Source organism: Saccoglossus kowalevskii, chromosome 22, assembly GCF_978046115.1.
Source record: "Saccoglossus kowalevskii chromosome 22, keSacKowa6.1, whole genome shotgun sequence".
NCBI classification, from domain to species: domain Eukaryota; kingdom Metazoa; phylum Hemichordata; class Enteropneusta; family Harrimaniidae; genus Saccoglossus; species Saccoglossus kowalevskii.
Genome location: NC_140662.1, coordinates 9,155,492 through 9,181,923, shown reverse-complemented (window position 1 = coordinate 9,181,923; position 26,432 = coordinate 9,155,492). Strand labels below are relative to the sequence as shown.

General features: G+C 33.9%; 1 protein-coding gene across 1 annotated transcript in view; it reads right to left on the bottom strand.

The window, feature by feature from the left end:
* Positions 1–26,432, bottom strand: part of LOC100329035 (inversin protein) — a 44,155-nt gene that overhangs the window by 8,599 nt on the left and 9,124 nt on the right. Inside the window, exons 5-18 of the mRNA XM_085496075.1 lie at positions 25,958–26,023; positions 25,195–25,299; positions 23,825–23,923; positions 23,051–23,233; positions 21,630–21,795; positions 17,985–18,040; positions 17,760–17,859; positions 16,990–17,041; positions 16,316–16,493; positions 15,538–15,762; positions 13,686–13,777; positions 11,662–11,901; positions 4,135–4,293; positions 116–357 (exon numbers count right to left, since the gene is read on the bottom strand). Of these exons, the coding sequence (XP_085352201.1) occupies positions 116–357; positions 4,135–4,293; positions 11,662–11,901; positions 13,686–13,777; positions 15,538–15,762; positions 16,316–16,493; positions 16,990–17,041; positions 17,760–17,859; positions 17,985–18,040; positions 21,630–21,795; positions 23,051–23,233; positions 23,825–23,923; positions 25,195–25,299; positions 25,958–26,023 (1,963 nt within the window). The remainder of the gene's footprint in view (positions 1–115; positions 358–4,134; positions 4,294–11,661; positions 11,902–13,685; positions 13,778–15,537; positions 15,763–16,315; positions 16,494–16,989; positions 17,042–17,759; positions 17,860–17,984; positions 18,041–21,629; positions 21,796–23,050; positions 23,234–23,824; positions 23,924–25,194; positions 25,300–25,957; positions 26,024–26,432) is intronic.

Below are 26,432 nucleotides of genomic sequence, written 5' to 3'. Positions count from 1 at the left end.
CTTGTGACAGTGATACATTTCCAACAGAACCAATCAAAATTTGTTTGACTGGAATACATTTGCTTGCAACAAAAGCTACAACACAATTGGATTAAATTATCAACACTGCACTTACTGTAGATCTGCTCCACTAAATGTCTTTGTTTGGCGGCGAGCACCGGAGGACTCCAGGGATAAAGTATCTTCTTATTCTTACCCAGTGATTTTTCCAGCTTCCTTCGACAATACTTCCTCCAAGTCAACTGGATGACACATGCAGCGATCTGCCTCCTGTAGTCCTGTTCACCTTTTAAACGTCGGTAATTTCTAGCCACCTCACTTGCAGCCCTAGACATGCTACTTCGTCGAAACAGATAACTATAGAGCGATAGTTTAGTAAGGTTTGTAAAAATTCACATACCGGTAAGACAGTTTATACTTGTTGCACAGAGAATACAATCAGGATTAAAGTCAGGGTGCAAATCAAATCAAATTTGTCAAATTAAAACTAAACACGCTTTATTAATAGAAGAATTCAGAAATATCATATAAACTATTTACATAAGAATAGTTACTATGAACTATTTACACAAGAATAGTTACTATAAACTAATTACACAAGAATGTTTACTATAAACTAATTACACAAGATTGTGTACTATAAACTAGTTACACAAGCATATTTACTATAAACTAATTACACAAGAATATTTACTATAAATATATTAACTTTCAAAGATCAAACTATAATCATCACTTGTACACAAATTTCAGTTTCTCTGATTCTCAAAATTTGTCCCAGAAAAATTACCATGGTTACAATATTTTAAACTATTCCTATTAACATTTCAATGGAACTTGTTCCTAGCAATCCAGTATTTTATTTTGCTGAATTTCTTGATAGCCAAGTTAGTTATTTTATTATCAGTGGCTCGGAAGGTTAGTAATTATTGGCTCATAACCTAACACCTGGGGTAAGATTGTCAATCACTGACCTGAACCAATAGGTGATTTTCCATTCACTACAAGATCTTGCGCAATACATGAAAGGCACGGGCCAAATATCTGCCACAAAAATCATAGGATTTAATTCTAGAATAGTTCAATTTCAAAGTGCTGAGCTATCAGGGTGGAATATGACATTGAGATACGCTTACTCTGGTAAAATTGACCATCATCAAATGTTTATATTATCCTTTATGCACTGGATATTAAAGGCTTTTGCAGCCCAGATCGTGGGGTGGAAGTGCCCAAGCTTGCGTATACCGCATTACTGAGGGCAGCAAAAGCCGTAATCATTCAATAAAGGTTTTATCATATACCTTATGTGTAATTCTAATTTTACCACAGCGTGACCTCAAACACTGGACATAATTTAGAATGACACTTTTTGTTTTGATTGATGAAAGCCTAGACCCTGGGCATGGCATGATACAGGAAATTATTACCTTGATATGAGGGCGCACTTCCCATAGCATTGCAAGGTCAGGCAATACAAGGTATATGATAATAAGCGTGGAAATACCTCAAAAATACTTTTGTGCTTGTTGAATTCCAAAGGATATTTTGACACTACTACGAACTTTGTTTGTTCTGTTTTTACATTTTATTTCACACATAACACAAGATCTTGCAGGGAACACAAATTAGTCTATCAGGACAACAATCTTTCGAGCAAATGTAGATCAGTATAATTATCATATATTGGAGGGAGAATTGGGAAATTGCTAAATATTATAATTTGTGGCAATCAAGTTGTGATTTTACACTGAACCAAAGTGTTCTCATTGTTTATTATGCTAATTAGTTGTTTTGATAACCACCACGAACATTACACAACTTTAGTAAAACTACCCGGTAGTATTTTATAGCTGTGAGAAAATCATTCAGATTAAAAGAGAGTTTCATTCATAGAGGTTTTATTTTATATATACAAGAAAGTTGTGTCTTTAACACAGTTTTATGTTTTTGTACCAATAGTCAGATTCTACTGCTAATTTTTTTTTTGTTCTGTTGATGCCCCAGGTATACTATTGCTTTAATATAACAAACCAAAACAGTTAAGGATTAAAACTCTGTACTAACAGCAGTGCTTATTTAATTATACTTTCACACTCTGACTTCGTAAGATCAAACCAATACAACAAGTATAAACTAAGATTACAGTATAGTATGCAATAAAAGTAAGCATGAATTGAGAAATATATCACCCAGTATCAAGAATTATCACACCACCATCACCTATGATCAAGGAAGCACCATAGTTTATGAGTTATTTATAAATTGTCAAAGGTCACATGAAACAATCCTTTTTATTAATGCCAAGGTCAAAGTTTGCAGTCTATGGCGAAAATAAGATTTAATTTTGAGGTCGCTGATGTCATTATACTGCAATTTTCCATTGAAAACAATGACTGAAAACAGCAGAGTTTACTTTCTAAGACATTTTAATTCTGCTTGTGATTTCTCAAGATAGTCATATCAAGAGGGCATGGCAGACTTTTGACAATTCAATAATATCAGTAATATGAAGTAGAAAAATAATGGATACATTGATCACAAACATATACAAAATGTCATGTTCAAGTAGCGAATGTTACTGAACCAAGTCAACCAGAAATGTTCGATCACGTACATTTCGGGTCGTCTCATGAACATGAACTTGCACGAATAAAAGGATTACAAACAACACAAAAATTATTAAAGTAGAGGGGTCGCCACCTATGCATGCGACTGTAATTATGCAAGCTAAAAACGCAAAAGCTCAAGGGTAGACACTTGTTTGTAAACAATGACATGCTACGGCCGTTTGCCGCATGCACAGGTGACGACTTCCCCCACTTTAACATTAGGGAGAGTAGGAATATATATATAAGTCAAAGCATCACAGTCGTCATGCAGCATGTGTTAGAATTTCATGTAAATAAACAATATACTGTAATGCAATAATTATTCGATGGTTTTCAATTTTGCTATTTTCGCTTATAAGTGAAATCTGCTAAATTAAATCCATGTGAATATGTAAAATAACAATAGAAGTCATTGTTCCTCTGCTATGTTTGTGACCTTGCTCAAAGCAATGAGATAGTTAAATTAAATGATAGTAAAAATAAATGTTTTTACAGTATTTTACATGCGTTGTATATGTCACAAGGAACCCGTATCGCACATGGCGCAGTGCAGTGCTGTGCGACGACTGTGAGGTCTTAACAGGGAAAAGCACCATTATAATACAAGAAGTACCAACATATTAAAATTAACCCCGGGAGAAAACCAAAATTAAAGTATGAAAATTTATATATACAGCACCAACATACATACATTGTAACTATAGCAACATTTAGAGGAAGGGAAAGAATTGGAATTGCATTACGATTATCATGCTAAGTGGGAGGAAGAACGCATATGCAGTACGAAACATATATCTGTGGCTACAGATGGGTTGTGGCTAGCTATTATCGAAGACATATTACAATGGAATAAAACATTACAGTGTTTTTTTACACTAACGGGTTGATAACAATCTGTGGATGAAGAGGAACTTTCAGACAAACACAATGATATATGGGTCAGTTAGCATAAAATACAGGAACTTGCACATGCAGGTATACCTTACTGTATTTATGGGAAAAATTATACTCAAATTATAATTAAAATACACCTAAATTATACTTAAAGTAGACTTAAATTATATTTAACCCTTTGAGTGCCAGATATTTTTCCCGCCTAAAATTCAGTGCAAATATTTTCACATTTTGTAAAATTTTCAGTAAATTTCATCACCATTTTGGGCAATACAGACAGTTACAGATATTGCTTTTAGTTTTTGATCAAAAGATATATCAATTTTTACCAACATTTCATGTGGAAGAAGCAGACTATATAAAATAATTTTTTAGATGGTGCCAAAAATTAGCAATGGCGCTCAAAGGGTTAAAGTACGCTTAAAATATATATGAGGTATAATGAAAATTTACTACATTTGGTGCTGGCGTATAGAAAATAAATCCATGAGACGTTTATTTATATTTTAGTAATGCAAATCATTTACTAAGCTTTTAATGAAATATATTCACATGTAATCAACAGATCAATGCATTTTATGGTGTTTCCATGATATATGATTCTCACTTAATTAATGAATACATTACTCACGTTTTCCATGCTCTCTGTATCACGGCGGCCGCTTCGTTTTTCTTCCTCCACAAGGCTAATCTGTTTCTTTCTTTATTGACAATACTTTTGTTTTTCTTTCGTTCTTCCTTTTCACGATCTCTTTCCATCATCTCTTCATCTTCAAAATTATCAGAGTATCTAGAGGATATTTACATAATCAGAAATAAATGTATAATGTCTCTTACATCTTACTGTCAGCTCTTGTCATATTTATTATGTGATCAGGAATTTAATTATTTTATTTATTTTGAGTCGATCAAACACAATTTATATGTTAGATGACTACTATACTAAGCACAAGTCTGGTCAAAGTACTAAAGGGCCACCACTAATCCATAACTTATTTTCAAAATATAAAAACACAGAAGTTACCTAGCGAGCCATAGAATATACATTTATTGCCTGGCCAAGCATCACTGGCCCCCAAAATATCCCAGATGTTCACACACTATATTTAACAATCCTACTACTGATTAGAGTAACTCAGCTGTCAGAACTCACACTATATTTATCACTCCTACATGTACTACTGATTAGAATTACTCACCTGTCAGAACTCACACTATATTTATCACTCCTACATGTACTACTGATTAGAATTACTCACCTGTCAGAACTCACACTATATTTATCACTCCTACATGTACTACTGATTAGAATTACTCACCTGTCAGAACTCACACTATATTTATCACTCCTACATGTACTACTGATTAGAATTACTCACCTGTCAGAACTCACACTATATTTATCACTCCTACATGTACTACTGATTAGAATTACTCACCTGTCAGAACTCACACTATATTTATCACTCCTACATGTACTACTGATTAGAATTACTCACCTGTCAGAACTCACACTCTATTTATCACTCCTACATGTACTACTGCTTAGAGTTACTCACCTGTCAGAACTCACACTATATTTATCACTCCTACATGTACTACTGATTAGAATTACTCACCTGTCAGAACTCACACTATATTTATCACTCCTACATGTACTACTGATTAGAATTACTCACCTGTCAGAACTCACACTATATTTATCACTCCTACATGTACTACTGATTAGAATTACTCACCTGTCAGAACTCACACTATATTTATCACTCCTACATGTACTACTGATTAGAATTACTCGCCTGTCAGAACTCACACTATATTTATCACTCCTACATGTACTACTGATTAGAATTACTCACCTGTCAGAACTCACACTATATTTATCACTCCTACATGTACTACTGATTAGAATTACTCACCTGTCAGAACTCACACTATATTTATCACTCCTACATGTACTACTGATTAGAATTACTCACCTGTCAGAACTCACACTATATTTATCACTCCTACATGTACTACTGATTAGAATTACTCACCTGTCAGAACTCACACTATATTTATCACTCCTACATGTACTACTGATTAGAATTACTCACCTGTCAGAACTCACACTATATTTATCACTCCTACATGTACTACTGATTAGAATTACTCACCTGTCAGAACTCACACTATATTTATCACTCCTACATGTACTACTGATTAGAATTACTCACCTGTCAGAACTCACACTATATTTATCACTCCTACATGTACTACTGCTTAGAGTTACTCACCTGTCAGAACTCACACTATATTTATCACTCCTACATGTACTACTGATTAGAATTACTCACCTGTCAGAACTCACACTATATTTATCACTCCTACATGTACTACTGATTAGAATTACTCACCTGTCAGAACTCACACTATATTTATCACTCCTACATGTACTACTGATTAGAATTACTCACCTGTCAGAACTCACACTATATTTATCACTCCTACATGTACTACTGATTAGAATTACTCACCTGTCAGAACTCACACTATATTTATCACTCCTACATGTACTACTGATTAGAATTACTCACCTGTCAGAACTCACACTATATTTATCACTCCTACATGTACTACTGATTAGAATTACTCACCTGTCAGAACTCACACTATATTTATCACTCCTACATGTACTACTGATTAGAATTACTCACCTGTCAGAACTCACATTATATTTATCACTCCTACATGTACTACTGATTAGAATTACTCACCTCAGAACTTACACTATATTTATCACTCCTACATGTACTACTGATTAGAATTACTCACCTGTCAGAACTCACTATATTTATCACTCCTACATGTACTACTGATTAGAATTACTCACCTGTCAGAACTCACACTATATTTATCACTCCTGCATGTACTACTGATTAGAATTACTCACCTGTCAGAACTCACACTATATTTATCACTCCTACATGTACTACTGCTTAGAGTTACTCGCCTGTCAGAACTCACACTATATTTATCACTCCTACATGTACTACTGATTAGAATTACTCACCTGTCAGAACTCACACTATATTTATCACTCCTACATGTACTACTGATTAGAATTACTCACCTGTCAGAACTCACACTATATTTATCACTCCTACATGTACTACTGATTAGAATTACTCACCTGTCAGAACTTACACTATATTTATCACTCCTACATGTACTACTGATTAGAATTACTCACCTGTCAGAACTCACACTATATTTATCACTCCTACATGTACTACTGATTAGAATTACTCACCTGTCAGAACTCACACTATATTTATCACTCCTACATGTACTACTATTTAGAATTACTCACCTGTCAGAACTCACACTATATTTATCACTCCTACATGTACTACTGATTAGAATTACTCACCTGTCAGAACTTACACTATATTTATCACTCCTACATGTACTACTGATTAGAATTACTCACCTGTCAGAACTCACACTATATTTATCACTCCTACATGTACTACTGATTAGAGTTACTCACCTGTCAGAACTCACACTATATTTATCACTCCTACATGTACTACTGCTTAGAGTTACTCACCTGTCAGAACTCACTATATTTATCACTCCTACATGTACTACTGATTAGAATTACTCACCTGTCAGAACTCACACTATATTTATCACTCCTGCATGTACTACTGATTAGAATTACTCACCTGTCAGAACTCACACTATATTTATCACTCCTACATGTACTACTGATTAGAATTACTCACCTGTCAGAACTCACACTATATTTATCACTCCTACATGTACTACTGATTAGAATTACTCACCTGTCAGAACTCACACTATATTTATCACTCCTACATGTACTACTGATTAGAATTACTCACCTGTCAGAACTCACACTATATTTATCACTCCTACATGTACTACTGATTAGAATTACTCACCTGTCAGAACTCTCACTATATTTATCACTCCTACATGTACTACTGATTAGAATTACTCACCTGTCAGAACTCACACTATATTTATCACTCCTACATGTACTACTGATTAGAATTACTCACCTGTCAGAACTCACACTATATTTATCACTCCTACATGTACTACTGCTTATAGTTACTCACCTGTCAGAACTCACACTATATTTATCACTCCTACATGTACTACTGATTAGAATTACTCACCTGTCAGAACTCACACTATATTTATCACTCCTACATGTACTACTGATTAGAATTACTCACCTGTCAGAACTCACACTATATTTATCACTCCTACATGTACTACTGCTTATAGTTACTCACCTGTCAGAACTCACACTATATTTATCATTCCTACATGTACTACTGATTAGAATTACTCACCTGTCAGAACTCACACTATATTTATCACTCCTACATGTACTACTGATTAGAATTACTCACCTGTCAGAACTCACACTATATTTATCACTCCTACATGTACTACTGATTAGAATTACTCACCTGTCAGAACTCACACTATATTTATCACTCCTACATGTACTACTGATTAGAATTACTCACCTGTCAGAACTCACACTATATTTATCACTCCTACATGTACTACTGATTAGAATTACTCACCTGTCAGAACTCACACTATATTTATCACTCCTACATGTACTACTGCTTAGAGTTACTCACCTGTCAGAACTCACACTATATTTATCACTCCTACATGTACTACTGATTAGAATTACTCACCTGTCAGAACTCACACTATATTTATCACTCCTACATGTACTACTGATTAGAATTACTCACCTGTCAGAACTGACACTATATTTATCACTCCTACATGTACTACTGATTAGAATTACTCACCTGTCAGAACTCACACTATATTTATCACTCCTACATGTACTACTGATTAGAATTACTCACCTGTCAGAACTCACACTATATTTATCACTCCTACATGTACTACTGATTAGAATTACTCACCTGTCAGAACTCACACTATATTTATCACTCCTACATGTACTACTGATTAGAATTACTCACCTGTCAGAACTCACACTATATTTATCACTCCTACATGTACTACTGATTAGAATTACTCACCTGTCAGAACTTACACTATATTTATCACTCCTACATGTACTACTGTTTAGAATTACTCACCTGTCAGAACTCACACTATATTTATCACTCCTACATGTACTACTGATTAGAATTACTCACCTGTCAGAACTCACACTATATTTATCACTCCTACATGTACTACTATTTAGAATTACTCACCTGTCAGAACTCACACTATATTTATCACTCCTACATGTACTACTGATTAGAATTACTCACCTGTCAGAACTTACACTATATTTATCACTCCTACATGTACTACTGATTAGAATTACTCACCTGTCAGAACTCACACTATATTTATCACTCCTACATGTACTACTGATTAGAGTTACTCACCTGTCAGAACTCACACTATATTTATCACTCCTACATGTACTACTGCTTAGAGTTACTCACCTGTCAGAACTCACTATATTTATCACTCCTACATGTACTACTGATTAGAATTACTCACCTGTCAGAACTCACACTATATTTATCACTCCTGCATGTACTACTGATTAGAATTACTCACCTGTCAGAACTCACACTATATTTATCACTCCTACATGTACTACTGATTAGAATTACTCACCTGTCAGAACTCACACTATATTTATCACTCCTACATGTACTACTGATTAGAATTACTCGCCTGTCAGAACTCACACTATATTTATCACTCCTACATGTACTACTGATTAGAATTACTCACCTGTCAGAACTCACACTATATTTATCACTCCTACATGTACTACTGATTAGAATTACTCACCTGTCAGAACTCTCACTATATTTATCACTCCTACATGTACTACTGATTAGAATTACTCACCTGTCAGAACTCACACTATATTTATCACTCCTACATGTACTACTGATTAGAATTACTCACCTGTCAGAACTCACACTATATTTATCACTCCTACATGTACTACTGATTAGAATTACTCACCTGTCAGAACTCACACTATATTTATCACTCCTACATGTACTACTGATTAGAATTACTCACCTGTCAGAACTCACACTATATTTATCACTCCTACATGTACTACTGATTAGAATTACTCACCTGTCAGAACTCACACTATATTTATCACTCCTACATGTACTACTGATTAGAATTACTCACCTGTCAGAACTCACACTCTATTTATCACTCCTACATGTACTACTGCTTAGAGTTACTCACCTGTCAGAACTCACACTATATTTATCACTCCTACATGTACTACTGATTAGAATTACTCACCTGTCAGAACTCACACTATATTTATCACTCCTACATGTACTACTGATTAGAATTACTCACCTGTCAGAACTCACACTATATTTATCACTCCTACATGTACTACTGATTAGAATTACTCACCTGTCAGAACTCACACTATATTTATCACTCCTACATGTACTACTGATTAGAATTACTCACCTGTCAGAACTCACACTATATTTATCACTCCTACATGTACTACTGATTAGAATTACTCACCTGTCAGAACTCACACTATATTTATCACTCCTACATGTACTACTGATTAGAATTACTCACCTGTCAGAACTCACACTATATTTATCACTCCTACATGTACTACTGATTAGAATTACTCACCTGTCAGAACTCACACTATATTTATCACTCCTACATGTACTACTGATTAGAATTACTCACCTGTCAGAACTCACACTATATTTATCACTCCTACATGTACTACTGATTAGAATTACTCACCTGTCAGAACTCACACTATATTTATCACTCCTACATGTACTACTGATTAGAATTACTCACCTGTCAGAACTCACACTATATTTATCACTCCTACATGTACTACTGCTTAGAGTTACTCACCTGTCAGAACTCACACTATATTTATCACTCCTACATGTACTACTGATTAGAATTACTCACCTGTCAGAACTCACACTATATTTATCACTCCTACATGTACTACTGATTAGAATTACTCACCTGTCAGAACTCACACTATATTTATCACTCCTACATGTACTACTGCTTATAGTTACTCACCTGTCAGAACTCACACTATATTTATCATTCCTACATGTACTACTGATTAGAATTACTCACCTGTCAGAACTCACACTATATTTATCACTCCTACATGTACTACTGATTAGAATTACTCACCTGTCAGAACTCACACTATATTTATCACTCCTACATGTACTACTGCTTATAGTTACTCACCTGTCAGAACTTACACTATATTTATCACTCCTACATGTACTACTGATTAGAATTACTCACCTGTCAGAACTCACACTATATTTATCATTCCTACATGTACTACTGATTAGAATTACTCACCTGTCAGAACTCACACTATATTTATCACTCCTACATGTACTACTGCTTATAGTTACTCACCTGTCAGAACTCACACTATATTTATCACTCCTACTACTGAGTTAGGGACAACGTCAAAAGATCAATGTCGGATAAAAAACTTAATTCCTTTAGTTTTTTTCCAAACCCCCCACCCCCCACTGAAACTTAATTGATAAATATTGGTCATGACTACATTCACCATTAAATACAAATTGATAATCGAACAGTAGTATTGCGTAGCAGTTGGTTGTCGGGTGGGTGTAAAAAGACTTTACAAATGCACCTCATTTGACGCACATATTTACACTCGGACAAAACCATTTTCTCGTCTTGGATGTATTTTTTTTTCATTTTCTGTTATTTCTGTCAATGATTGGATAGCAAAAAAACGAACTACAAATACTCCAAGATTTTTTTTTTGACTTCATTAAAAAATAAAATCGTTTTTGTAGGATGGAAACTTTTTGAGGTCAAAACCCCCCACCCCCAAACTAAAGCAACTAAGTTTTTTATCCGACATCGATCTTTTGATGTCGTCCCTTACTCACCTATCAGAACTCACACTATTTATCACTCCTACAACTGCTTAGAGTTACTCACCTGTCAGAACTCACACTATTTATCACTCCTACAACTGCTTAGAGTTACTCACCTGTCAGAACTCACACTATATTTATCACTCCTACTACTGATTGGAGTTACTCACCTGTCAGAACTCACACTATATTTATCACTCCTACTACTGCTCACAGATTCCTCAGTATCACTTGAAGTAACACTTGTCTCTTTCACTGGATGTTGCCGATGTTGATTATTGATTTTATCTTGCTCAGAATCCGTTGAATTTTGACTCTCATTTCCTTGTTTATGATGTAGTCTCTGTCGCCTTTGTTCTTCCCGTTTTCGATATTCCAGTTGTCGCTTTTTGGTTTCTTGTTCTTTTTTCCTGACAAATAATATTTATCAATAAATATTCAAAATTATATTAGCTGGAAACTGCTAGATTAACAAATATTATGAATATGTATGACGATTTGATTAATAAGTATTTATTATACATCTGTCACCGTAACGCCACAAGTTACAGCGTGCCGTAATTTGGTGGTATTTTACGGGGTATTTTCATCCTACCATATAAGGAAATGAAAATTCCAAATATGGAATGATTACGTGTGTAAGTGTTCTCTAATAATAACAAACATGGCTGTCATCGGGGTTTGTCGGACTCTAAAAAAAGAGGTTCGCTGATTCTGTTCTAAACTTTTTGTAATTCGGCATTTCTATGGTGTATCCTTGGAAGGAAAAGATGTATAATAATAAGGTTATTACGAGGATACCTCAAAGTATGCACTCAGACAGTACGCAGTCACATTAACCTCCACTATGCATCGGTCGATACTCCTACTGTACTGTATTCATGCATACTTTGAGGTATTCTCGTAATAACCACATATTATCACATAACACAGAAGTAAAAAAAATACCTGGTTGTTGGACAACCACACTGAAAAACTGGTTGACCTTTGAACCCCAAATTAAAATTTACCAAATAAACCTAAATAATCTTTGGTGGTTAAAATGTCAGTCAAAGTCATGTTAGAAACACTAATTACAGACTAATCCAAAAAAATTATAAAACTATTGCTAATTTTTTTTTCAGAAAGAATATAGGTGATACCGGTACTACTTGTATGAAACACTATTATATTGAACTTTGTAATATGGTTTCAGATTTGTTGTATTTAATTTCATTGTTGCCTCAATGGGGCATACCAACAAAAACCAATTATTACTCAGCCCTGTTCAATATTGTGCCAATGTGACAAATACAACACATGTAAAAAAAAAACATTGCTTGTTTACAGAAATTACTGCACGACCACCATCCTTTAACCAATTACATTACATTATTCTAACATATTTTGTTTTCAACTTTACCAATCAAATACTGATAGATCAGCAACTTAATCATTTCATTTATTTTGGGTCAGTCAAATGCAATTTACCGGTACATGTCAGGTGACCTAGCCCTAAGCACTGGTCTTGTCCAAAGTACAAAGGGGCCACCACTTCACCACAATTTGCAATTTATAAATATCTAATGCAAGGTATGGTAACCTGTATCATAATTTGTGCCCTTTATTTAACCCTAAGCTTGGCAAACCATTATAAATCAAGTTACAATTAATATGATGTTATTTCAACTACATTGACATCAATTCGATTGAAGTCATTCAAAATGCAACTTTATATGGAGTCACAATTTAGTTGAGTTTAATTTAACTGTCTTTATACATCGGATTGTAATTTAATTTCAAATAGCAAATCATAAATTACAAATAACATGTTATACACAGTTTATTCAAACAAAACAAACAAAATCATTGCTTACAGTCTAATTATTACTGTATCATCACAAACAAATCTATGATCAAACACGACACACAATTTCAACAATGTTTTGAATTTACTAGTTTGCCTGTACAAAAATTGATTTCTATCAATATGCAAACATAGGTTGTTGTGCAAACCCTTCCTATGCATATGCACAGTTCTGGAGACAATTCCCTATTGTATGTACCCCTAGCGATTATGATACACAGGTATTCATAGGTATTCTTAGTATGATTATTATAGTACAAATGTGACATCGGCAAATATCAAAAAAATATCAATTCCAATGTGATCATGTGACAGTGTGGTCATGTGACAGTGTGGTCATCAACTTACTTTGCTGCATCTTTCCTAAGTTGTTCATGTTTCATAAGAAGTTTCTTACGTTCCAGGAATGTTTTTCTAACAAGATAACCTCGATAGTGTGCCTATAAGAACAGGATGAAAGGCAATTAAGAGTAAGAAAACTTGGCATGAAAGTACAGGCCTCACAGTTGTCCAGGTATATTGTTTGAATGAAATGAATATCTAATTAAAAAATGGAAGACAACTCGCTAGACATTTGGCTGTTTTGATAAACATTTACAACCAGACATTTTAATTCCAGCAATAAGTTTGAGGCAAAATGTAAATATAATCCAGGTCCCTTTTCAGATAGAAGTTTTTAACAAGCAGCCTCTCGGCTGGGATAGCGCCGCTGTTAGCAATGCACATTTCAATTAAAGAACAGAAGATATCATTAGAAAATGAACAATATGTATAGTATCAAAACAATGGGACTTGCTGTTTTCAACAAGGAGTCAAAAATGTTACTTTTCACCAACAATGACAAAAATAATCATCAAAATTAGATAATTGAAAATATCACCACGAAATTAACAAATCGGAAAAAGGTCCACATGTAGTACCTATATATGTAATATCAAAACAATTGGACTTGCGGTTTTTAACAAGAAGTCGAAAATATAACTTTTTACCAAATATGACAAAAATATTCACCAAATTTAGAGAATTAAAGATATCATAACAAATTGAACAAATCTGAGAGAGGTCCACATGTAGTACCTATATATGTAATATCAAAGCAATTGGACTTGAGGTTTTTAACAAGAAGTCGAAAATATCACTTTTTACCAAAAATGACAAAAATATTCACCAAAATTAGAGAATTAAAGATATCATTACAAAATGAACAAATCTGAGAGAAGTCCACATGTAGTACCTATATATGTAATATCAAAGCAATTGGACTTGCGGTTTTTAACAAGAAGTTGGAAATGTCACTTTTTACCAAAAATGACAAAAATATTCATCAAAATTAGAGAATTGAAGATATCAACATGAAATGAAAAAACCTAAGAGAGGTCTACCCAAGGTACATATACACCAAGTATCAAAGCATTCAGGCTTGTAGTTTTCAAGGAGAAGTCGAAAAAGTAAAACATTGACACGGACGACGGACAATCACTCATATGATAAGCACCGCTCGACAAAGTCGACAGCGGAGCTAAAAACCAACTGCCCTTATTCAAGTTCTAATAACAGCACATGTCTGAGCCCCGCCCCCTTTCATATTTGTATGTGTCACCCACCAAATCCACATATATATTTAACAAGTACATCACACTATAACTCTGCCACCTTCACAGAACTTTCACAGTGTAGTGGGTAATTTGTGTTAAATTTTTTCAAAATTTTAATAGTATGTTATAAGATAAATAAGAAAAAAAAAGATAGTAGTTTATGTTTTGTGGTACAACATTCCAATTACTCTAAAGGGGTTAACTATTCACTGGGTTTTAATTTTGCTTTTAAAATGCGCTAAATTAAAACCCAGTGAATACATAAAATTTAGCATAGAACACATTATCTGAATGATAAAACCGTGAATTTAAAAACCCACTGAATATGCCTGAAATGGTAAATCAGCGAAATTTAAACCCAGTGAAAATTAGTCATTTTACAATACGTACTGCATATATATAACCCTTCATTATGCTTAACGTTTTTCGTTAATCCATGCTGGAAATTCATGAGAATGTATGTCACTGATGTCATCTACTGTAAAGTTGAACATGGACATCTTGTTTGGAAAAAGCACCTTACTGTATACAGCATTTTGACCATAGACCTCTTTTTTACGTAAGAACGTGATACACTAAATCAAGCAAATAAAGAATACAGTTACCTGAATTTTGGAAGCTACTAAGTCTCGAATCCCGGTGATGGAGAGAGCTCCTTGCTCAATCATATACTGAGCAACATCGTGATGATCATTCAATAAGGCGTAGTCTAACGGAGTAAATCTGTCTTCGTTGAACTCCATGTGATTCGGGAAAGCTTTGTATTCGAAGAGAAGTTTGATGGCGTCTAAACAACCTGAGCTGCATGCCCAATGTAATGCTGTCATTCCCTGCAAGTTAATATGAGGTTATTATGGGGATACCTCAAAGTATGCACGAAGACAGTACAGTATCGACCAACACGCAGCGGAAATTGATGCGCTGCGTACTGTCTGAGTGCATACTTTGAGGTATTCTCGTAATAACTTTATTATTATACATCTTTCCCTTCCAAGGATACACCATGGGAATGCCGAAATTCAACATGTTTAGAACAGAATTAGTGAACTTCTTTGTGTGGAGTCCGGTCAAACTCTGGTGGCAGCCATGTTTGTTTTTATTATTAGAGGACGCTTACGCCTAGAATCATTCCATATTTGGAATTCGCATGCTATAACTTTGGCGTTACAGTGAGAGATGTATAATAATATATGATAATAATATTAAAAATCAGTGACAGAATTTACACTATTTCTGTAAATATATATAAGAACACATCAGGTTAGATATCCCAGATAAAGCCCTTCACCCTGATTGTACCAGCCCCATACATTTTTAAAAACTTATTGTTATTAAAGTGTTGAATATAGCGCTTTAATATCAACTGTCAGCATTTAACATTACCTCATGGTCCTGTAAATTTGGATCAGCACCGTTCTCCATCAATAACGACATACAGTTGATGTAGCCACCATAAGCAGCACATTGTAATGGTGTCCTACCAACGTGATCACGCACATCAACACTAATGCCATGTTTCATTAGTGTCTCACAGATCACAGCATGGCCACCGAGGGCAGCCCTAGAAAAATTAAAGTATAAACGTGAAAGTATTTTGATTATATACAAATATACAGGGTTCATTATTCTGGGTAGGTTCGAGGTCTCGCTCAGGTTAAGTTAGGATAGTGGAAAACAAATTTGCAAGGTTTTAACTTTTCCTGAACCCAACTTTTGTTCAATGTTGTGAGACAAAAGGTAATCATAAAAGGAAGTAAAAACTGGGGTTCTAAAGATATAGAGAGTCACAGTGACTTTTCACAGAATCAAAGTTGGAGATCACTTCCGCTGTAAGAAAACAAAGTTACAAAAATACTGAACAAGCAAAAGATCTATAAACCAGATATTCCACAGGAGAGTTCCATCATCACATGGTAGTTTATAACACATAGTCACTATAGCCCTATAAAAATGTGAACTACTCTGTTATCAGTGCTTAAACTTCCAAGCTAAACAAAAATCAACCACATCAATAACTACCACTATGCTTAGAATAGTCGGTTGAAAAACTAACTCACCAATGCAGTGGTGTTCTGCCATCTTGATCTGCTATATTCACTTTAGCACCACCTTGAAATGAAGTGAAATAAACATGGTTAAAAGAAAATTATTATACATGTAAACTGTTTTACCGGTAACTGCTAGAAATGATGGTCATTTTAGAATTGTGATTGTGAAAATAAAATTTAGCAAAAGTTAACAAGACTCCATGTTGTTGGACCCCAGAAAAATTGACACTGTTAATTTATTTTCAAAATGGCCACCAGTCAACATATTTTCAGAAAAAATTACCATTCGTTAATATTTTAATCATTTCTAAACACATTACCCTGGGTGAAGTACCATTAAACTTACATCCATCAATATTTTAACCACTTTGAAATACCCTGGTGAAGTTGGGTCACACTTACCAGCCATCAATGTTTTAACCATTTTTAAATACATAACCCTGGGTAAAGTAGTGTCAAACTTACCATCCATCAATGTTTTAATAACTTCTAAATACATAACCCTGGGTAAAGTAGTGTCAAACTTACGATCCATAAATTTTTAACCATTTCTTAATACATAACCCTGGGTAAAGTAGTGTCAAACTTACCATCCATCAATGTTTTAACCATTTCTTAATACATTATCTAGGGTAAAGTAGTGTCAAACTTACCATCCATCAATGTTTTAACCATTTCTTAATACATTACCCTGGGTAAAGTAGTGTCAAACTTACCATCCATCAATGTTTTAACCATTTCTTAATACATTACCCTGGGTAAAGTAGTGTCAAACTTACCATCCATCAATGTTTTAACGACTTCTAAATGTCCCATTTCACAAGCCCTAAATAGTGGTGTGTGTTTCATCATATCACAGGCATTCACATGGGCACCATGCTACAACAACAGGGAAAAGCTTTTATTATTTGACTTGTTATATATTGTCAATTTTTGGCACTATCTACACAATGATTCTGTATAGTAAATACAGTATATATACCAAGTAAATGTTTTATACTTACCGACATCAATATTTCAACTGATCTGGCATGTCCAGATAATGAGGCAGCGTGCAATGCTGTTGGACAAGAAACAGAATAGCATGATTGTTGTAAAGCATCATCACACATGTACATATAACTGTTCATGTCATCATCACATACATGTACATATAACTGTTCATATCATCACACATGTACATATAACTGTTCATGTCATCATCACACATGTACATATAACTGTTCATGTCATCATCACACATGTACATATAACTGTTCATATCATCATCACACATGTACATATAACTGTTCATATCATCACACATGTACATATAACTGTTCATGTCATCACACATGTACATATAACTGTTCATGTCATCACACATGTACATATAACTGTTCATGTCATCATCACACATGTACATATAACTGTTCATGTCATCATCACATACATGTACATATAACTGTTCATATCATCACACATGTACATATAACTGTTCATGTCATCATCACACATGTACATATAACTGTTCATATCATCACACATGTACATATAACTGTTCATGTCATCATCACACATGTACATATAACTGTTCATGTCATCATCACACATGTACATATAACTGTTCATATCATCACACATGTACATATAACTGTTCATGTCATCATCACACATGTACATATAACTGTTCATATCATCACACATGTACATATAACTGTTCATGTCATCATCACACATGTACATATAACTGTTCATGTCATCATCACACATGTACATATAACTGTTCATGTCATCATCACACATGTACATATAACTGTTCATATCATCACATACATGTACATATAACTGTTCATGTCATCATCACATACATGTACATATAACTGTTCATATCATCACACATGTACATATAACTGTTCATGTCATCATCACATACATGTACATATAACTGTTCATATCATCACACATGTACATATAACTGTTCATGTCATCATCACATACATGTACATATAACTGTTCATGTCATCATCACATACATGTACATATAACTGTTCATATCATCACACATGTACATATAACTGTTCATGTCATCATCACACATGTACATATAACTGTTCATGTCATCATCACACATGTACATATAACTGTTCATATCATCACACATGTACATATAACTGTTCATGTCATCATCACACATGTACATATAACTGTTCATATCATCACACATGTACATATAACTGTTCATGTCATCATCACACATGTACATATAACTGTTCATGTCATCATCACACATGTACATATAACTGTTCATGTCATCATCACACATGTACATATAACTGTTCATATCATCACATACATGTACATATAACTGTTCATGTCATCATCACATACATGTACATATAACTGTTCATATCATCACACATGTACATATAACTGTTCATGTCATCATCACATACATGTACATATAACTGTTCATATCATCACACATGTACATATAACTGTTCATGTCATCATCACATACATGTACATATAACTGTTCATGTCATCATCACACATGTACATATAACTGTTCATGTCATCATCACACATGTACATATAACTGTTCATGTCATCATCACATACATGTACATATAACTGTTCATGTCATCATCACATACATGTACATATAACTGTTCATGTCATCATCACATACATGTACATATAACTGTTCATATCATCATCACACATGTACATATAACTGTTCATGTCATCATCACACATGTACATATAACTGTTCATGTCATCATCACATACATGTACATATAACTGTTCATATCATCATCACACATGTACATATAACTGTTCATGTCATCATCACACATGTACATATAACTGTTCATGTCATCACACATGTACATATAACTGTTCATATCATCATCACATACATGTACATATAACTGTTCATGTCATCATCACACATGTACATATAACTGTTCATGTCATCATCACATACATGTACATATAACTGTTCATGTCATCATCACACATGTACATATAACTGTTCATGTCATCATCACACATGTACATATAACTGTTCATGTCATCACACATGTACATATAACTGTTCATATCATCACACATGTACATATAACTGTTCATGTCATCATCACACATGTACATATAACTGTTCATGTCATCATCACATACATGTACATATAACTGTTCATGTCATCATCACACATGTACATATAACTGTTCATGTCATCATCACACATGTACATATAACTGTTCATGTCATCACACATGTACATATAACTGTTCATATCATCACACATGTACATATAACTGTTCATGTCATCATCACATACATGTACATATAACTGTTCATGTCATCATCACATACATGTACATATAACTGTTCATGTCATCATCACACATGTACATATAACTGTTCATGTCATCACACATGTACATATAACTGTTCATATCATCACACATGTACATATAACTGTTCATGTCATCATCACACATGTACATATAACTGTTCATGTCATCACACATGTACATATAACTGTTCATATCATCACACATGTACATATAACTGTTCATGTCATCATCACATACATGTACATATAACTGTTCATGTCATCATCACATACATGTACATATAACTGTTCATATCATCACATACATGTACATATAACTGTTCATGTCATCATCACATACATGTACATATAACTGTTCATGTCATCACACATGTACATATAACTGTTCATATCATCACACATGTACATATAACTGTTCATGTCATCATCACATACATGTACATATAACTGTTCATATCATCACACATGTACATATAACTGTTCATATCATCACACATGTACATATAACTGTTCATGTCATCATCACACATGTACATATAACTGTTCATGTCATCATCACACATGTACATATAACTGTTCATGTCATCATCACATACATGTACATATAACTGTTCATGTCATCATCACATACATGTACATATAACTGTTCATGTCATCATCACACATGTACATATAACTGTTCATGTCATCATCACACATGTACATATAACTGTTCATGTCATCATCACATACATGTACATATAACTGTTCATGTCATCATCATATACATGTACATATAACTGTTCATATCATCACACATGTACATATAACTGTTCATATCATCACACATGTACATATAACTGTTCATGTCATCATCACATACATGTACATATAACTGTTCATGTCATCATCACATACATGTACATATAAAAGTCTGAATACAGGATTTCATAATGCACTTTAGTATTCTCCCAATGTAACGCCACAAGCATGACAGTTAATTTACATAATGTTTTATAACAATAGAAATAATTACCATATTAATAACCCCTATTGTTTCTTCAGAGGTGAACATGGCATTTTTGTGCCTAGCATGCTGAAACCATGCACTGTGGTAAAGCGCCTGGAGAGAACACATTTCTTCGTGTTGGGCTTCAGCACCAACTTATATATGAATATGGTTGTTTTTCGTTATTCCAACAATCCATTGCTTTTGTAACTCAAATTGAAATTATAAGTAAAAATTTGAAAAATACTTGTGCCACCCAAAACACAACAGCAAATGTGTGGTTTAAAATAAATAATAATGTCCCTGATTAAACTTGCCTGTTCCTCCAGTCTTGTCGGTAGCATTAATGTCAGAATTTCGTTTAAGGATTGTTCTGATAACATCATCAGCTCCTTTCCCAGCTGCCCACATTAGCGCTGTTCGACCTTCTAAATCCGGTTCATCAGTTACATTTTCACGGCTCAAGAAAGCATCCACAGTTTCCTGATAGAGATAGATAGAAACATTGTTCACAATGCATTACTCAATGTACAATAGAAGCAACAACAGAGCAGCATCTGGAACGCATTAGAGATCTTATGTTACTGGAAAAGCATCAATTTTCTCTACCATTACATTTTAAGCAATGAACTTTTAATAACTCTTATATTTTTTTATAATTTAAGAGTTCACATGCATTTAATTGAGCTAGTCCATTTCATTATAAGTAAAATCAAAACCTGTTGAATAATTATGGTGTTTACAGTATACATTGCAGGCTGCATACAACACTCTGACATCAATATGTTAGAAAAAAATGAGTCATTTTGAAAACTAGTGGTATTGTTCTGTTGGAGGTGATAAGCTAGTATCTCTCTTTTGAAACGGGGGAGTCGTATCCTGCGCATACGACAACTGTGTGTTGTTGTTTACAAACAAATGTCTACCCATGTGCCATTGCATTTTTTGCGTGTCTTGTTATCTTTGCTTTGGACTCAATTCCCGTGTGTGCACAGGTGACGACCCCTCCGCTTTTCAAACTACCATCTACCTATACAAACAGTGTTTAATTAATTTAAGAGTGACAACTGCATGACTCCAGTTAGTATATTTGATATGTGGTCAGATGTAGCTATATTAATATACCGGTATTGTAAAATTGCAAAACAATTAACAACTAAAAATTCACCATTTTTCATATGTGTAGATGCTTTGATAGAAGCCTATCCCTCTATTGCACTGTACCATTTTGAGATTTTAGTAATAATAATAATAATAATAATCTTTATTGAAACCGTATCTTAGTTGAAAATACAATAAAGTAATACAAAAAGATAGCAAACAAAAAAACAAAACACAAGACATTCATAGACAATTGAAAAGAAGAAGAAAAAAAAAAAATTAAATTATTTGGTGGTTGGTTGAGGCATCCGGCATTTTAAGATTTTTTCTTGTTGTAATTTGAAACAAGTGTGGATGAATTTTCCTAGTTCAATGATTGTTTTGCCATTTTTACTTTTTAGTATATTTGTAAGTTTTTCGTCATCTGTCTCCAAGTTGCTTATATTGTATTTAATATTGTTGATCATGATTTCTCGTTCCTTCTTGTATAAATTACAATTGAGAAGAAAATGTTTTTCGTTTTCAATTTCCTGTTTGTCACAAATTGTGATGTATTATTACACACCAATTGCTGATATACTAGCTATTTTCATTTTATGCATATATTTATGTTCTCAAGAACTCATAGTATACTTACTGCATAGTTATTTTGTGCTGCGTAATGCATAGGAGTGGCACCATTAGAATCTGTACTAGCATAGTCAGCTTTTCGGTTTAATAACAACTGGACTATTTTGGTGTGTCCTAATACTGCCGCCCAGTGCAAGGGAGTTCGGAACATATTATCTAATGCTGTAACATTACACTTCTCAAGGGAAGTCTGAAAAAAAGTCAGTAATTATTCATGATGACCCTTTGGGGTAGGAATTTCTCCAAAAATGTTACAATTTATAATTTATGATATTACCATATCTGCAATATTACTAGTGTATGTGTTAATATAAGATGCAACTATAGTCAAAATAAGTCATATTTCAATGATTCAGCACACAAAAAGATGTGATAGGTTTATGTGCCCTTCCATTGGAGATGCGCTTCTAATAGAGAAAATATGGTATCGTATTTGCTCTATTAGAAACACATCTCCAATAGAAGCACAAGTAAACTGACAGTTGTATGAATCATTAAAAATACTTCAACCACAGAATTCACGCAAACACAGGTCGTCAAAATATATAGAAATACGATATACAGTATAAATAATTTGTTTTTTTGTTTTCATGAAATATTTTACTGTGGATGAGCAAATGAAAAAACAAATGATAATAATACTTTTATCTGTGCTTTGCAATAAATAAATAAATATTTGGAGTAATGATAAGTAAAATATACTCAGAGACAGTGGTCTGATTTAACATAAACACTTTAGCTATTACAAGTGGCAGCTTTTACAGAAGGATTGTAAACTCACCAAGGCTCCAACAATGGGTTCATTGCCATCGGCCACAGTCAGATGCAATGCTGTCCTCCCTTCATAGTCTTGCCAGTTTATAACACTGGGAGCGGACTCCTGAAAAACAGAAAAATCACATCCAATTTGATCATATACATGTAACCTTCAATACAAACAGTTTATAAAACTGTGACATTAGTATACATATATTTTCAATACTAACAAAACAAATATTTATGTCTTACATGCTGATATTAATGGCATTACAGATATGTTACGGATATCAGCTCATGCCAAGAGTGAGGGCTGAGTCAACTCGGTCCCGACTGTTCACACATGCTGAAAAAAACTTGATTTAGGAAGTCAGAATCGAAACTTGGCACATGTCGAGATTTTCTGCCTGAAAGCTTGGCAGAAAATGAAATCATGCCCTCAGTTATGAGTTTAAAGATCATATACTTGTTGAATTGGTTTGATCATGTACTGATTCATGCTAGTATTTAATGATGATGGAGGGAAGTGCAGCTAGATATGTTCGTATGCTGTAGTAATGAAGGAAATGAATGCAGAACGTTATCGGCAATGCATATTGATATGCTGCAATCGGTTTCTTTTTGCAGTGCATCGATGTAAAAAAAACAGTTCTTTGAAAACTTTTTTTCTGTTGATGTGCATGATGACTCATAATAAATACCGTAACAGCAAATGGATATGATGTCAATAAAGTAGTTATTATTATTATCATCATATGCATATCGTCTACCATGTTTCGATTACCCAACAGATCAACGAATGAGGGCGTGATTCCAGTACAAAGTGATTGGTTCCCAACTATTAACATGAACACAACTGCTATGACCCCACTCCACATGAAAGTGTCAAGATCCTGTATTAACGTGACGTAGTAATTGGTGATGTGCTTTGACTAGAGCAAATACTGTGGAATACTTTATTTTTGCTGGAATTATTTTTCGCTGAAAGGGCTTTTTGGTCGTTTTGTGTGGAATTTATTTTCACTGATTTTTGATGAGTTTAATGTGAAATATAGGTAAAAAAGTATATTCGCTGGATTTTATTTTCATGGAATCATCCCTTTAGCAAAAATAGCGAAAATAAATTCCAAGCGAAAATAAAGTATTCTACAGTATGTTACATATCACTTAAGAATGGACAAAAGAATATGCACCATCCCACAGTTTTGAGAAACATGCATGGCAACAGAAGGATAGAGGGTATCCAACCAACATGGGACATATACCATACCATTAGAAGAACATGCACTTACGACAAAACCCTGTTCAATTTAAATTGGACACCATGCTGTTTTAGTAGATCTGTGTCAAGATCAGGGTAGGTAGAATATTGACAAATAATAAGGTTACCCTTACCAGTAATAGTTTGACAGTATTCACTGCAGAAGAGTCTTGGCCTGCAGTAGCAGCCCAGTGTAGGGGTGTCTTCCCTTCAGTGTCTGGTATACCGATATTGGAATCCTGCCAATTGAAAGATATCACACAAAGATCAGTATCAAAACATGTGACACTAGGAATTATTTAAAGTTATGGACAACAAGCGAGGGTATTCGTTAGCCGATATAAGACCTCTTAATGAAAAATTGCAGATTTGGCGGGAGATAATAACCAAGCGTAAGCATGTGATTTTGATTTAGTTAGATATTTAAGCCAGTTTATTCAGTTTCAAAGCTGAAACGCAGGTCTTTTAGTGCTAAATATAAGACCTTGCTTCAGCCAATCAGATAGCTAGATTCAGACTAACCACATGTTTATAATAAGATTTTACTGTAGGACTCAATGCACCTAGTACTGTAAAATCTGTATTAGAAGCCGCGGCTTCTATTAAAATTGTAGAATGCAAGAAATTGTAGAATGCGGCTTCTAATAGAACATCTACACATATGAGAAATGGTGAAATTTTGATTCTTAATTATTCAAAAATAATGGGTGCGACTTCTATTAGGGATGCGGCTTCTAATACAGATTTTACGGTAATACCTGGCATGGTGCCTGTTAGGTTTCACGGTCAGCACAATACTGAGGCTGACATAGTAAAATATTTGCATATAAATACATATATACCTGCTGATCAGTGTATCAACATTAATTAACTGTTAACTAATTATAATTAACTAACCTGTTTTATCAGCATTCTGACAGCTTCTTCATTGCCATAGGAAGCACTCCAGTGAAGAGCAGTCCGCTGTGTGTGAACGAAAACATTATTTATCAAACCAGTTATTATTATTTAAAACTCAAGATCACCATCAAATTGAGCAACTACCAAGTACCCTCATTGTAGATTTCCAAATCCACTCATTATCAAATGGTGATTGCACACACATGTAGCATGTTATATCTATTGATTTGCATCTGATTTGTGTACTTTAAAAGGATTAATTATTCAGTGGGTTTTAATTTAGCTTATTTCTCTGACTGGAAAAATGCGCTAAATTAAAACCCAGTGAATATGTAAAATTTAGCAATAGAACACATTATCTAAATGATAAAACCATGAATTTAAAACCCACTGAATATGCCTGAAATGCTAAATCAGTGAAATTTTAGTCATTTCACAGTACATAGTTTTATTGATGTACATGTACCTAACC